This window comes from Molothrus aeneus, chromosome 26 (genome assembly GCF_037042795.1).
Source record: "Molothrus aeneus isolate 106 chromosome 26, BPBGC_Maene_1.0, whole genome shotgun sequence".
Taxonomy (NCBI): Eukaryota; Metazoa; Chordata; class Aves; order Passeriformes; family Icteridae; genus Molothrus; species Molothrus aeneus.
The window spans coordinates 175,274-191,778 of NC_089671.1; the positions used below are offsets into that span (position 1 = coordinate 175,274).

At 45.2% G+C, this 16,505-nt stretch overlaps 1 protein-coding gene across 2 annotated transcripts; it reads left to right on the top strand.

Annotated features, from left to right (window-relative positions):
- The first annotated feature begins 1,090 nt into the window (after positions 1-1,090).
- On the top strand, positions 1,091-16,068 carry DUS1L (dihydrouridine synthase 1 like). 2 transcript variants are annotated; one of them, XM_066565961.1, is made up of 13 exons: positions 1,091-1,421; positions 4,919-5,027; positions 5,925-5,975; positions 7,684-7,796; positions 8,560-8,642; positions 8,806-8,909; positions 9,861-10,005; positions 10,610-10,706; positions 11,081-11,169; positions 11,675-11,841; positions 12,411-12,448; positions 15,300-15,375; positions 15,703-16,068. In XM_066565961.1, the coding sequence occupies exons 1-13, from the start codon at positions 1,185-1,187 to the stop codon at positions 15,852-15,854; spliced, it is 1,461 nt and encodes a 486-aa protein (XP_066422058.1). In that variant the 5' UTR covers positions 1,091-1,184; the 3' UTR covers positions 15,855-16,068. The 2 variants fall into 2 exon arrangements, with proteins under 2 accessions (XP_066422058.1, XP_066422059.1); XM_066565962.1 differs by having other exon boundaries at positions 7,744-7,796.
- The last annotated feature ends 437 nt before the right edge of the window (positions 16,069-16,505 follow it).

The following is a 16,505-nucleotide window of genomic DNA, read 5'->3' on the forward strand; positions in this document are numbered from 1 at the left end:
TCACGGCGCTTCCCATCGGCTGCGGCGAAGGCCCAAGTGCTCAAAGACGCCTGGCTTAGGCTCGGGGACAAAGGACGGGAGTTGCTGCCGCGCTGCGCGTGGCGTGTACCGGCCGAGCGCCGGGGCGCCGTGCGCCGCCGCGGCACCTGAGGGGAGACCGCCCGCGCACGGCGCCCCGGCAGCCGCCCCCGTGCGGCTCCTCAGCCGCCCCTCAGCCGCCCCCTAACCTCTCCTCAGCCGCCCCCATGCGGCTCCTCAGCCGCCCCTCAGCCGCCCCCTAACCTCTCCTCAGCCGCCCCTCTGCGGCTCCGCAGCCGCCCTTTTGCAGCTCCTCAGCCGCCCCCTAACCTCTCCTCAGCCGCCCCCATGCGGCTCCTCAGCCGCCCCTCAGCCGCCCCCTAACCTCTCCTCAGCCGCCCCTCTGCGGCTCCTCAGCCGCCCCTCAGCCGCCCCCTAACCTCTCCTCAGCCGCCCCCATGCGGCTCCTCAGCCGCCCCTCAGCCGCCCCCTAACCTCTCCTCAGCCGCCCCTCTGCGGCTCCGCAGCCGCCCTTTTGCAGCTCCTCAGCCGCCCCCTAACCTCTCCTCAGCCGCCCCCATGCGGCTCCTCAGCCGCCCCTCAGCCGCCCCCTAACCTCTCCTCAGCCGCCCCTCTGCGGCTCCTCAGCCGCCCCTCAGCCGCCCCCTAACCTCTCCTCAGCCGCCCCTCAGCCGCCCCCATGCGGCTCCTCAGCCGCCCCCATGCGGCTCCTCAGCCGCCCCTCAGCCGCCCCCTAACCTCTCCTCAGCCGCCCCTCTGCGGCTCCGCAGCCGCCCTTTTGCAGCTCCTCAGCCGCCTCTCTATGGCTCCTCAATCGCCCCTCAGCCGCCCCCTAAAGTCTCCTCAGCACCCTCTCAGCCGCCCCTTTGCTGCTCCTCAGCCGCCCCGGGCAGCTCGGGGCCCCGCGGCCGCTGCGCCTCTCCCGCGCGCGGCCCCTGCTGGCAGCGCCGCGGTTTCTGGAGGGGACGGCGCGCGGCTGCACCGCTGAGCCGGCCGGAGCGAGATGGCGGTGGCACCGTCCGGCTGCGCCGGTGCCCGGCCCGGGCGCAGCGGTCGCGGCAGCCTGCGGGCCTCAGGCCGCGAGCCCCGGGGCGGCGGCGCGGGCCACCAGCGGCCGCAGCGCTGCACGGGCGAGCAAGCGGGAGATGCCGAAGCTGCGCGGGGAAGCCTTCTGGAGGGAGACGCTGCGGAGCGCCCACTACGTGGTGGCGCCCATGGTGGACCAGAGCGAGCTGGCCTGGAGGCTGTTGAGCCGCCGCCACGGCGCCCAACTCTGCTACACACCGATGCTGCACGCCCAGGTCTTCCTCAGGGACGCCAACTACCGCCGCGAGAACCTTTACGACGAGGCCTGTCCCGAGGACCGCCCGCTCATCGTGCAGGTGAGCGCGGCCCCCGCCCCTGCTCCCCCTGTCAGCCCAGCACCGGGAGCGGCGGCGGAGGCGGCTGCCGGGAGCAGCTTCCCTGGGCTCACCTTGCGGTGCTGTTCTCGGGTAACTTTGAGGACGCGAGTCAGCGTTGCCAAACGCACGCATGCCTTCCACCCGCTCGTGCTAACAAATCCAGGCGTTTCCCAAATGTGCATGAGTTGAAGGTAGTCAGCCTTATCCACATTTTAACGTGATTCTATAGAATGACAGAAATCTCATTTTCTTCATCTAAATACTGCTGACAGTTCATGAAGATGTGTGTTTTTCTGTTTATCCCACATTTAGCAGAGGATTTGCCGTCCTAACCACAGGGGCCTGGAGCACTGGACTTCTCAGAGGGTTTCAGTCCCCTGCACCTCATCTTTAGAAACAGATTACAGTTGATCTTGTAGAGTCTGGGTGTGTCCTGGACCTGGTGCCACTTGAGGATCACAGCTTTTTTGAGTATTAATCTGAAACCCTGAGCTCAGTGTTTAGCTATAGAGAAAGGATGCAAGGAAGATAGGACAGACTTTAAAGCTTGTGTTGCTTCTGCTTCTGGTCTACTGTGTGATGTTAAGGTATTTCGCTCTATCCCAAAGAGGGAAAGTGGCTTGTGGAGCTGGAGAATAATGCAGGCAAAGACGGTTGTCATGAGCAGAGGAATGACTGATTTCTACACATGGAGCAGTTAAATGGATGAGGACTCTTTACCCTGGAAAAGAAGTGTCTCCCTTGAAAGAGGGGAGAGAAAAGAGGAGCCTGTGGAAATATTACTGGCTTGAAGATGATGAATGGGAAACAAGTAAGCATAGTGGTAGTTATAAACTGTGAAATTCATTGCTGTGGAATGTACTGGATTCTGGAACATTACATGAGTTTAGAAAGCAAATGAAGGAAAACACTTGAGGGTCTTTAGGTGCAACAAGCACACCTTCTGTTTCCAAAGTCCATAAAGACACTTTTTCAGCTTCTGCTGTTCCCTAGACATTTTGGTGATGACCTTTGATCTGTCTCAGTTCAGCTTTCACAGAATCTTGGAATATTCTGGGTTGGAAGGGACTCACAAGTCCACAACGCACAAGTACATTGAGTTCAACTCTTAAGTGAATTGTCTGTACAGGGATAGAACTCACAGCCTTAGTGTTATAAGCTATACCATGCTCTAACCAAATGAGCTAATCTCAGCATCTAGTACATTCTTCTTCTGTGGGAGGTAGTTTCTTTTGACACAGAAAAATAAAAGTGGCGGAAATTCAAGTAATCTTAGAAAGCTGTAAGTCACAGATCTTCTGCTCAGTAAGCTGTGTGTCCTGGGCGACACTACCAGAACAGGATCAGTTGCTGTGAGCTTGCTGTGTTACCCTTCTTCCCACTGACCACTATTGGATATAAAGTATGGAACTAACTGATCTTTGGATTGATCTTGTGCAGCAGTCCTTAAAGATTTGGTCACACAGACTTGGAATTAGATTAGACAGAGGTACATCTGAGCTCAGCCTGCTCTGAAGACTTTGTTTACTGTGCTAACATTCTCATTATATGACATGGTTGGAGGCTTTCCGTAGTTTCAGTTGTCTCAGAGAAAGCAAATATTTTTTTTTATTTTAGTAGGTGTCAGTCATAATTTAATGTAGTGCTATAGGGTTTAAGTAGCACCTTCTGCTCAGAAGTGTTTAAATTTTGTTTCAAGTTTATTAAAGACATGATGGAATTGGTTTTTGTGAAAAATGAAGTTTAGAAAATCTGTTTAAAACTGTCAATGAGAAGAAGAGTTTGTCTCTGTCCTCTTCGACAAAGAAGCTTCAAATTAACTAATTTTATTAATTTGCTTTTTGCACTGTTTAAAATGTAATATTAATTACATTCAGTTAAGACTGAGCATTTGACTATAGCCCATGTATCTGTTTCACATTCCATGGGAATTCATTTTAGAGGCAGCTTTGCTTATTGGTATCTACAAAGTTTGAGCTGTCTCAAGACCCAGAGACATTATGGGTAACTGTTTTCTTAAGCACTGCCTTTCTGTACTAAAATGCTATAGGTGTTTGTTCTGCAGAGGATTTTAAAAGTTGTTTCCACTTATTCTTGTGTACAACACATAAAATATTCATCTGATATTTCTTTGCCTCTTGAATGCTCATCTTTCTCGTCTTGTCATTTGAAGGTTGAGAATCTTTAGCTGGTAAGTGTCACAGATTTTGTTTCGAGTTTTTTTTTTTAATAGAATCATCGAATATCCTCAGTTGTAAGAGATTCCCAAAGTCCAACTCCTGCACAGAGCAGCCACCAGAATCCCACCAGTGTTGTCCTGACGCTCCTTGAGCTCTGGCAGGTTTAGGGCTACGACCACTGCCCTTGAGAGCCTGTTTCAGTGCCTGATCACCCTCTGGGGAAGAACATTTCCCTGACATCCAGCCAGAACCTCTACTGACACAGCCCCAGACATTCCCTCAGGACCCTGTCGCTGGTCACAGAGAGCAGAGAGCAGAGCTGTCCCTCTGCTGCCCTTGTGAGGAAGTTATGGACTTCTAGGGAGTCTCCCCTCTGTCTCCTCTTCTCTAGGCTGAACAAGCCAAGTGACCTCAGCTACTCCTTGTATGGCCCCCATCTCTGTAAGCTCCTTTGGACACTCCCTAATAGCTTTGGATCTTTCTTAGATTGTGGTGTCCCAAACTGTCCCCAGGACTTGAAGTGAAGCAGCCCCAGTGCAGAGCAGAGCAGGACAATCCCTTCTGTGGCCCAGCTCCCCACAATGCTCCCAGATACCCCCCAAGGACATAGCTGGCCTTCCTGGCTGCCAGGGCACTGCTGGTTGCCATCAGCCAGGACCCCCAGGTCCCTTTCTGCAGCACTGTTCTCCAGCCTTTTGTTCCTTGTCTGTCCATACATGCAGAGTCACCCTGTCCCAGGTTCAGAATAGGCTGCTTGTCTTTATTGAACTTCATATGGTCTGTGATTGCCCAGCCCTCTGATTGTCACAGTCCTTTTGCAGCGCCGCTGTGCCTTCCAGGGTGTGGACAGCTCTTCCCAGTTTAGTATCCTCAGCAAGGTTACAAGTCATTTATGAAGCTGTTAAAGAGCTCTGGCCCTATCTGAGATGGAGCCCTGCGGAACCCTAGTCATGACAGGTCACCAGCCTGATGTCATCCCAGTCACTATAACCCTTTGCACTTGACTCATGAGCCAGTTGTTTGCCCATCACACAATGTGTTTATCCAGCTGTGGGCTGGACATTTTGTCCAGAACCATCCTGTGAGAAACAGTATCAAATGCTTTACTGAGGTCCAACAGGATTACATCACATGGCTTCCCTTGATCATTTTGAGAAATAGTGTTTGGTATTATTAACTGTGCATATTTGCCTGTTTTCTGTAGCAGGTAGTTGCTTCATAACTACATCATAACTTTTTGTCAGTACTTGAAGAAAGCTATTGCCTGATTATTCCACTTCTCTTTGGTTTTCACAGTTCTGTGCCAATGATCCTGAAGTGTTTGTCCAAGCAGCACTGTTGGCTCAGGATTACTGTGATGCCATAGACCTAAATTTGGGTTGCCCCCAAATGATTGCAAAGAGAGGTATGTGCAAATCTGAACCCTGGATAAGCAGAGAAATGGCAAATGGCGTTTCAAATGGGAATGTTGGCAGTAAAATATCAAGAAGGCCAAGTCGTGCCTTGGGGAGGCTACAGTACTGCTGAAGCCAGACTTAGTTACACCCAATGTAGCAGGTAATGCTTTTTCTAGTACCTAAAGCAAAAATTAGATATAATTAATTCTGATTTCTCTTAAGTGGCAGCTCCTGTGTCTAGAATATCCTTCAGAAACATTATTTTTAGTAAGAGCTTGATTTTCTTTCTGATTTTTGCTCAAACAGCCTATTTTTGAAAAACTGCACTTAAAGTTAGATCATTCAGACCCTTAGGATCTCCTATTTCCCTGATACTTGCAGAGTTTTTTCACAGTCGTGTAGAAGAGGATGACACCTACTGAATCCCTTAGGTACTGCATGTTTGAAGACCAGAGGCAGTGTATGAAAATTTTGGATCAGTTAAGATGTTGAGAAAATATTTGTTCAGTAACTGCCCATTCTTCTTCTAAAATACCTTTCAAAGACTAATAGGAAATGATTAATGGTACAAATAGATCTTTCAGTCTGATCATCTGTTTTCCTAATAGGATTTATTAAACATCTGGTATAAACCCTTAGAAGTTGGACTTTGAGCTGCAAGTGTCAACACATCAGCCTTGGGGAGTACCAGTGAAAGTAGGCTGTGGGTATTCCTTGTTTGTCCTGTAAATTTAGGGTGGCAGGGAGAACAGAATGATCCCACTCTTCCAGTTGGGGCAGGACAGAGCAACTGTGTTTCTGCCAGTGAGGCACATGAGTGTCTGGATCTTTGTGAGAGTTTATGAAAACTGTGCTTCAGGATCTTACTCTTCTGCACAAGTCTGTCATATGCTATTTTATCATAGGTCACTATGGAGCATTCCTGCAAGAGGAGTGGGATCTTCTTCAGAGAATGAGTAAGTATTTAGAGAAGGAATAGGATAAAGTAATTATTGAGAGGAGGTTTAGGGATTTTGGGGGAAAGGAGGTGCATCATATTTCTTTGGGCAGAGTTGTGTTTGGGTTTTGAAGGGGTAGTAGTATTCTTTTTTTTGTTCTTTTATGTTTTTTTTTAATTTCATACTGTATTCCAGTGGTACCCTCAAGATACTTGGTGGTATCCCACTGCAAACTCACACTACATCTGCTAAAAAACTTTTGTACCTGAAACAGACTTCAGGTGAAAGTGAGTCATTGAAGTCCCAGGCTCGTATGATAGCTTAGTGGCTCTCCGGTTCTAGAAACAGTAGAAGTCCCAGTGCCTTACTTTTTCACATTGAAGTTCTCAGGTGCCAAGGGTCGTGTTTCTGCTTGAAGCCACAGTTTCCCTTTTCTGATCAACTCCATGTACTCTTTCTGTCCACAGTATGGCAAATTATGCCTTTCTTCTCCTAATTCGTGTAGGTTATTTTCAGGCTATCAGTAGCTGTTGTGAACAGTATCATGTTTTTTTAAGAAATGCATTTGTAACTGATATAAAAAGCAAGGTTTTGGTCATTTTGTAGAACTGAGAATGTGTCTTCATCCCACTTCAAAGCAAGTGTTGGAACCATGAAGTTAGACAGTCGTATTTCTGTTTGCATTCCCCGTGGTCTGGGAATCTTGAGTGATGTTTGGTACAAAGACATTGCTGGGAACCTGGAAGATAAGACAGTGCATCCTTGCCCAGCATGTAGTGTGGCTGTTGAGAAATATGCAAATCAGAATGGCCTCAAGGTGTGAAGAGAACCCAGGTCATCTAGCTGGGTGAACCCAGGCTGTCTAGTAAGAGTTATCTTAGGCTGTCCTCTTCCTCCTTCTTTCCCCAGCTGCCTTTAAATGGTGGAGCACTCTTTTCTGCTTGCATCTCTATACACCTTGCTTGCTCCTTTGAAAGGGTGATGGGAAGTACCTATCATTGGAGCTCATAGGATTTAGATTAGAAGGCAGCAGGTGACTTCCTACATTGTATATCCAAGCTCTGTAAGAGAAGAGAATTTCAGACACAGCATTACTCAGTGTTTTCCAGTTGGCTCTCTTTGTTAGCTCTCTTTTTGGTATTTTTGTGATTCTATGTACTGTGTAAGGACTGGGAGTTTACCATGTTCTAGATTTCACCCTGACTCTATAACCTACATTTACTACTTGATTGCATCTGCAGCCTACCTCCCTTGATAAGCCTCTGCTTGCCATGGATAAGACTCTACTTGTAATGATTTTTTCGGTGATAATTTGCAAAGAAGTGAAGCACCTTTTTGTGGGAAAGGTAGATAAGCAAGTGTTAATGTTGGAGGAGTACAATAGCCTGTGAAGATAAACTTGTATCAATAATTAAGTTGTGAGGGGGTGGTCTTTGAAAGTAATGGCTTCATGCAGTGGAAGGTTAGCGCTATGAAATGGGTGACTATTTTATGCTACCTTGTTAGGATGCAGATTTTGTGTTTCATGTGTGTGTTACTGTTATGTGATTAAACTATGCAGTAAAGATTGCAGAGGACACTGCTGATTTTTTAAGCTGTGAGAACTGCATAGAACTGTAACTTCTTAGGCTTTTTCCATACTATACCCAGTATCAGATCTTGAAGAGAGCAGACACTTTTCGTAGCATTGTGCAGCCCACTTACCTGTGTTTTCAATCTTTCTCAGTTTTACTGGCTAACGAGAAGCTCTCTGTTCCCATCACATGCAAAATCCGCGTTTTCCCAGACATTGACAAGACAGTGAAGTATGCACAGATGCTGGAGAAGGCTGGCTGCCAGGTAAGAAGGCAGCTGCTCCCTCTGCTCCTGCACTGGACACGTACCTTTGTGTAAAGTATCTGATGACCAGTTCTTGGTATACTGTGGATATGAATAGGCTGCATTATTTTACAGACAGAGCAAACAGGATGCAGACAGATTTTGTGTGTTTGCAGCCCTAGGCTACAGGTCAGTGGTGTGGTACAAAAGACACAATGATTTCAGTCTCTTGTAATCACTGCACTGTGCAGCATCTTTCACTGTGGTTGAGCATCTCAATATTCACATAGTGCTGCATGAGGCAAGTGTGAATGCATAAAATCCACAGTAGTGTAGAAGAAAAAGAGTATCAAAAGGTATGACTAGAAGAAGTAGGCAGTCTTCTAGGATTTAACTCAAATTAAATTGGAAGAGATGGTCTGTAGTTAGAGACAGTACTGAGAGTATTTGGACCTTCTGCTGAGGAGAAAGGTAGATCAATATATCACAAATTCCAAAGTGAATCACAAATTGAATCCAGTAGGAAAAGGAAAGGAAACCTGTAGATTCTCCCATGATAGAACCTTTTCCTGCCATGGAATAGCAAGATGAAAGGAGCCTAAGACCATGCCATGGTAGGTGAGCTGCTGATACTTTTCTGTGTTGCTAAACTCCCTGCACTCTTGAAATAGCAGCAGGAACTCTGTGGCATCCCTGAAGTGTAGGGAGCGAAAGGAAATTTTTTTCAGTGGATTTATTCCAGTGGTTCATACATGTGGAGAGCAAATGTAATGTTGTGTTCCAGCTGCTGACTGTGCATGGCCGTACTAAAGAACAGAAAGGACCACTTGCTGGCGTAGCATCTTGGGAGCACATTCAAGCTGTAAGGTTAGTGAGCAGTACCAGTCTTAGTGAATTCCTGCTAACACACTGGATTTTAAACAGATTGTACAGTGGCATTGAAGAGCAAACAAATTTATGTGACAGGAGGAGAATTCCTGGGTTGATTCTAATTCTCAGTTTTATGCATCTGTTTTATTCATTGGAATAGAAAAGCTGTAAACATTCCTGTATTTGCAAATGGAAACATCCAGTGTCTCAGTGATGTGGAAGAATGCATCCGTAAGACAGGAGTACATGGTGTCATGAGTGCAGGTAAAGAAAATTAACTTCTACTCTGATGAGAATATGAGTTGTTTCTTATTCCCTTAGCAGCCTTGCATACATTTATTAAAAACTTACGTCAGATTGACTTGGTGAACAGCTTTGCTTGACAGCTGAATGGCCATTCTCCCTCATCTTACCCTGGTCATCTCATACCAGGAATAGGAATCCCTTAAGATTGGTAAAGAATCATTACGTTGGACTTGCAATACCATTGACTCATTGAGCTCAAATGCAATTACTTGACATATGGGAGGCATATGGGGCTCCTGTGGTCCTGGAATATTTTTGTGACATCTGTTAATCACTGGAACGGTTTTTGAATGGTTCTCAATGAATGAAGTGCATCTGTGGGTTAATATTCCTGCAGGTGGTTCATGTTGGGTTGGGACAAGAAAGAATTGACATAACTTCCTACAGGAAGAGCTAGGATAGGCATCAGAAAAGCTTCTAATCACTCACACAATTAAAGAAGGGTTGTAGAATCTTGGTTTTAGAAAATACTGGTTAACAAAAGGCTTGTGAAGCCAGTGGAGAAAAGCACAGTGAGAAGCTGTATTTGTGAATTTGGGCCAGACAAATATCAATACAGACATAAGGCAAGACACCTGTCATTTCAGTATTTAACCGCTGGGCAACAAAAGCAGTGATTTCTCTATTTATTAATTGGTTTACTGTCTTCCTGTCAAGGTTAGATGCCTTTCTAGAAACAGTACTTTAATTAGATATGAGCTGTTCAGTGCAATTAGGAATTGCATAGTGAAATATAGTATCCCAGGGTCAGGCTGGAGTATTACAGACTCTGTGTTCCTTTTGAGAGTACGTGGGTGATGTGTCTGTGGCTGTAGGATCACAGAAGAGATGATCAAACTCCAGAGCAGAGATTTTGGCCTTTGTTTCAATCCTGAAATGAAAGTTTGAGTATTTCTTTTTGTTCCCTAGAAGGTAATCTTCATAACCCAGCTTTGTTTGAGGGCCGGAACCCATTGGTGTGGGAGATGGCTGAGGAGTACCTGGAGATTGTGCGGAAGTACCCTTGTCCATTGTCTTATGTTAGGGCTCATCTCTTCAAGCTCTGGCATCACACGTGAGTATCTCCATAGAACTTTTTAATATTTTCAGGGCTCATCCTGCTCGGAAAGTGTCTGGGCTTTCTGGACAAGGATTTGTTTGGCCAGAATGAGTATGCTGCAAAGTTTTCTTTCCTGGACCTGGCTGGAGAGGGTGTGGGCTGAGGCCTTTATCCTTTATGTCATATCTGGGAAACAGGGCATGGGGAATGAACAAGTTGCCACAAGATCAGCCAGGGTGTGATCTCACAGCACGCCAGCTGCAACGTGGTAATGGCCCATCTGCACACACTTCATGGCAAATACAAGTTAACTATCTCCTTGTTCGTTGTGAGGCAGAGTGCTGTTGCATTTGTTGTGGGGTAAGAGCATAGCTATGGGCAGTTCCTGAGAAGCAGCTGATGCACTGTACATTCACGTTAGCTTATGTCAAAGTACCTTGGTTGTCTGCTGAGTCTTTATCTGGAAGAGACATATGTGTGCTTCTCTCTGGACTTACAAAGACGAATATAAGCTTCTACCAAAGGCAAACGAATCAGGAAAAGTGTATAAAATGCTTTTATGCAGTTATTTTTAGTTGATTGCAGTCTAAATATAACTGATGTTTGGGCTTTACCTCAGGCTTCAAGTTTACCAGCAGCTGCGTGAAGAATTAGCAAAAGTGAAGACTCTAGAGGGCATTGTAGATGTCAACAGGGAGCTGAAACTGCGATGCCAGGTACCAAGATGGGCTCTAATCTCCCAGAACAGCACTGCCTGCACTTGGTGGCAATGTACCAAGTATGTCATAGAGTTGACATCCATTAGTCACTTCTCTGGGATTTGTGGCTTACTAACCTTGATATTTGTAGCTTACTACAGTAGCATCCCCTTAAGCCTGGACAGCTTTATGTGGGATAAAGTTGATTTAGGAGTTAGAAATGTGCTTCACTTCATCTGTCATAGTAGATGGTTTTTTAGCCTATATGTAATGGTCAGTAATTGTTAGCTTAAATTTCAATTTGTGAAATTGCAAATTTCCTGGAGTTTGAAGTGTTATTTAGTGTATTTTCTGACGACTCCAGGAAGACTGACTGTAACTCTATGCTGCAGGAAGAAATAGCTAATCAGAAAGAAGGAGAAAAGCCAAAAGAAGGGTTGCCTTTTTTCCACTGGATCTGTCAGCCATACATCAGGCCAGGGTGAGTTGGTTTTATTGATACTTACAGGTACTCATAGGCCTTTCCCACCCATACCATAAAAAAAAAAAAAAAGACTGAAGAAGACTTTGGATTATTTGTATTCTAGTTTGGTTGTTTCCTAGTTATCGCTTTGTTTGTGGGGATGTTGCTCATTGTTTGCATCTTCGCCTTTTGGATCCTCCTCAAATTTCTCTCTCTTTCTGAAAAGTAAAACTTAGGAATCCAACAGCAGCTAGCAGCTGAGAACAAGAACCTGATGTGCCTAATTTAGCTGGCCAACTTTAATTGGCTTTCCAACTGATATATCTGATAGTGTGTCTGTTATGAACTGCCAGTGGTAACCAAAACAGCAAGGTTTTTCTATCCCATTTCTAAGGGCAATGACACTTCATTGCCACAATAGAAAAGGTTTATGGTTTACCCAGATTTCTGTAAACCAAAATAATGGTCAGGGAACAGCTACTCCTTCCCTCCAGTCAACTTATGATGAAATTCACTGTTTCAGGCCAAAGGAGAGATGCAGGGAGAATGGAGATAGTGGAACTGAAAAAGGTGTGCGAGGAAAACGTGCTCTGGAAGAAGAGGAAGATGGAAATTCTGAGCTTCTGTCAAAAAATAAACAAAAAAAGAAGTTAAGAAATCCAAATAAAAGCTTTGATCCATCTTTAAAACGTAAGTTCCATTTATTGGCATAAATGTATGGAGATATGCTGATACCACTTTTGACATAACTTGCCACTAAGAATTTTCCTGGCTTGTGTACTTGTAGAAACTTCTTTGAAAAGAGGAGGAATTGTTGCTATTGAAATTTCAATAGCAGGCAACATGATTCAAATAATGTTCACTAGTAAAGGAAACAAGGATCAAAGTAGTAGGTCACTGATTCCCTTTAAGCATCTTTTTAAGATCAAAATTATTTACAAACTGCATTGTAGCTATCATTAGCATTTGAAGTAGAAATTTTGTATGAATTTCAAGCTGATGTCCTCCTGTTTTATGCTTGACTTGAGGATTAAAATTTTCAATGTTTGGATTTTAGCATAGAGGCACTTAAAAATTCAAAGTATTTTTACCTTTGCACTGCTACTGGAGGTACTGTATTTTTATTTCAAAAAGAGTCTCTGGCTAGAAAAGCACCAAGCTTTTCTGGTTCTGTTTTTTTTTTTAAACTTACTTCTTCCACATAAAATTACTATTGGTGAAATCAGGTTTCTCTCTCTCTCTCTCTCTCTCTTTCTCAGCCAAGTATGCAAAATGTGATCAATGTGGAAACCCTAAGGTAAGTCAGTACAGGCGTCCATCAAAGCATTTCTGTTAAATGGAAATTAAATGTCCATGTAGAGATCAGTGTCTGGATGGAGATCAGCGACACGTGGTGTCCCTCAGGGGTCTGTACTGGGACCAGCACTGCTCAATGTCTCCATCGATGATGTGCGTAGTGGGATCAAGGGTGTCCTCAGCATACTGGCAGATGACACCAAGCTGAGTGGAGTGGTGACACACCTGAGGGACAGGGCCATCCAGAGGAACCTGGACCAGCTCAAGCAGCGTCCTGTGGGAACCTCTGAGGTTTAACAAGGCCAAGTGCAGGATTCTGCACTTGGGTCAGGGCAAGCGTGGTATCAAATCCAGGTTGGGGGGAGGAACAGACTGAGAGCAGCCCTGCCCAGGACTCTGGGGTGCTGATGGGAGAGAGGCAGGGCATGACTCACCAGTGTGCACTCACAGCCAGGCAGCCCCCGTGCTCTAGGCTGCATCAAAAGCAGCATGGACAGCAGGTCACGGTGGGGGCATTCTGTGCCTTTGCTCCGGTCGCACCCCAACCTGGCGCTCTGCATCCAGCTCTGCGGCCCTTGGTGCAGGAGACACAGGGAGCTGTTAGGGCAGGCCCAGAGCTGCCCCTTCCAGTGCCTGAAGGGGACTTAAAAGAAAGACAGCAATGGAATTTTTAGCAGGGCTTGTTGGAATAGGACATGGGGCAATGGGTTTGAAGAGAGTAGAAGTCATTTTTTATGGTGAGGCAGTGGCCCAGGTTTCCCAGAGAGGTTGTGGATGCCCCATTCCTGGAAACATTCAAGGTCAGGGCTCTGAGCAACCTGATCTAGTCGAAAATGTTCCTGCTTTTTGCCTGGGATTGGAGTAGATGACCTCTAGAGGCTCCTTCCAACCCAAATTATTCTATGATTCTATTCTGTTATTCCAAATCCTAAGGTAGGTCTGTGCCAGTGGCCAGTCACACAGGTGCATGCCAAGTCCTGCTGATAAGTCGGTGTGGGGAGGAAAGCCCATACTTGGGCAAAAGCTTTTTAACCATTAACTGTAACCAATCTCTGAGGTTGAAGGTGCTGCACAAAAATCCTTAACATACATAGGTTCTTCGAGAGACTTTGCCTTCCTCTCCAAAAAAGTGCAGTCCTGCTGCTGCTGAGGGTGTTTATTGCTGAGAGTTGAGTGAGTTAATTGAATTTCTGGAGATATCTTGGAAACAAATCTCCAGACTTCTATACATGTATGACATGCATATTTTACTGTGAAATGAAAAACAACCCCCTCTTACTGGGGTTAGTGGTGGGTGGAGTTTTTCTGCAAAGGGAAAATTTGAATAACTGGTGTGATTCTTAGTGTAAAATAAAAATACTTCATGTCATCGCAGTACAGCCTGCAGCGTCAGGCAGCACCTGCAGCTCTGTTTTGTGTTGTGTTTGGATCTCTGCCCTTACCAAAACAAGCCTAAGCACCTCCTCATCCTCAGTCCTGCCTTTGCAATAGATTAAAATTGACTTTCACTATTAGCAAAGCGAAATGAGGCAGCTGGTTTTACAGGTTCTGTATTGAAATTTCAAATATTTTGATATGTGCAAAGAGTTCATTTTGCTTTTGCTTGTTTATTTTTTCCCTTGGGGAACATAGCTATTTGCTTGACAGGGTGATGTTGCTGAGCTGTGTAAGCAGAGTGTATTTATTGCTGCTAATATACCTGTAAAGTGGGGTGTAAAAGCTAAGTAATTTTGTGTTCTAGCTTAAAAATTAGCATTACATACACCTCAGGGGGCAGGGGAGCCTGCAACACAAGCATGTGATGTTGCTCCTTGTTGCAACTGTTACTGCAGCAAAGCAGTGGCCGCCAGCTGGGGCTCAATTTGAAGTTGCAGCTACTGAAAAAATTGGAATTTTTTTGCTGTGTTCGTCTTTGGGAAAGCATTGAGCACTAGGCTGGCCTGCTTTCAAAGCCATCCTGTTTCATAGCTAATCCAGGTGACATTGCTTGGTGCATAAAGCAAGATTGTCTGCACCAGGGCTTAGACTTATTTTTGTTTTGCTGTTGCATCACTGTAATGTTGCAGGTAGCTCTTGAAATCTTCTGACCAGGCCTGTAATTTTTTTTTTCCCCTAGATTATGTGTTTCTGAGCTATGTCATGAAATGGGGTAGGGGTGTGTGGAGAAGGAAAAGGATAAGGAACTCAACTAAAGCCTCCCTAAACATGAAAGGTTTTCTGACTGGGGTGAAGGGAACCACAGTAAACAATATCAACCCCTTTTCTAAACTGTGTGTGAGCAAAGCAGCCCCGAGACCCAGGCTCATTCTGCCACCTTATCAGTTAGCCAAGACTCAGCTGCTGCTGTCCCTTAAGGGTCACACATTATACTTCAATAAATATGCAGGTGTATTTTAAGATACGAGTAGGGAAGTAATTCTGGTGGTAACTGGTAATTCTGGAAGTAATTCTGGTACTTCTGGTATTGTAGGCATAGCTGCAGATGGTAGCGCTGTGTTTCACGCTGCAGAGAACTAGAGCAAGCTCGCCAGCACCAGATGTGTTCATGCTTGTTCCAGAGGGCTTATGGCATGTGGCTGCTTGTGGTGGGTAACTCAGGCTGCCCCACAGGCTCTGGGGGCTGCACAAGTTGAACGTGGTTTTTTTTTGGTTGGTTGGGGTGTTTTTGTTCTTTATGTGCAAACAGCGGATAGCACCCAATATGACATCAACTCCATCATCTTCATTAGGCTGAGTACACTTTTTTTTCCGAAGATCTGAAAGTGCAGAGCTGTATTGTTACTTATTATAGTAAACAGTAATAATTTTATTTTCACTGACACAAGCTTCTTTATACCACTATCCCAACCCAGGGCACTAAATGTGTGTTTAACATGTGCCGAGGATGCTGTAAGAAAAGAGCATTCAAGGAGGTAGCAGATTGTCCAGGTAAGTGCATCTGGCCTTAACAAGCAAACATCTTATCCATCTCCCATCTATATTCATTACCTAATCTTTGAGTTATGGGGTGTTAAAATCTACATACTACCTAAAATCTACATACTACCTACATCCTATGTAAAAGTCTGTAGTACCATTTTAAAAGACTGCTCTTCCTTCTCTTTATGTCATTGCTCCTGCTTCCAAAGCCTTGGGATGCAGTTTCCAGTCTGTAACGACCCATTCTTTATAAGGAATGAGGTATTCTGTTCACCACTGTAGTCATCTCATTTCAGGATGTTGGTTTGGGGTTTTTTCCCCTTTTTGCTTTTTCAGGTCATGGATTACTTTTTAAGACCAAGTATGAAAAATCCCTTTCATGGCAGCACAGTCAAAGAGGAATTCAGACCCCAGAGATCAGTCAGAGAGGAGACGCAGAGGTGGGGGAGACAGCAGTGCTGAAGGAGGCTGGTGACAGTACAGGGTGAAGCTTTGGAAATGAACAGTCCAAGAGCTCCTGCCAGACCACTACACTACTTCCCTGGGCCAAAGAATGTGTCATTTCCAGCTCACTGTCAGCTGCGTGAACTTCTTCCACATAATGAAGTTCTGGAAAAGTTTTATTTAAGTAAAAAACTGCTTACTCAGGGAATTATCCTGCATTTGAAATAAAAGAGATGCAATTAAATGTCTAATGCTGTATTTGAAAGACTGAAAATGCTGCATTTTTGGGTGGAGACAATTTCTGTAAGCTGCCATTACACTCTTCCTCCTGTATGCTCATTAACCCTTCATGTTCTGTTTTTAATACTGGCAACTAAATTTATTGTATTAGAACAGTCTTCTGGCGTGCTAAAAATAGCAGTGTCAGTGACTTCCTCACGAACAGAAACTGCAGAAAGGAAAGCAGCAGTACTTGGAAAATGTGAATGTAAAACTCTAAGATCTTGCTATATCCACATTAACAATTATTAGTTTCTAACAGTATGATCACACTTAACAGTCTTCCATGAGCCAAAGGATGGGGGAGGATGAAATCTCTATTTTAACAGAGAGGGTTGTCTAAAAATATGTGAGAAGTTGGAACCAAGTCCAGTAGTATTTCCCTGCTCAAGGTCTCATACTTCATTATGTAGTCA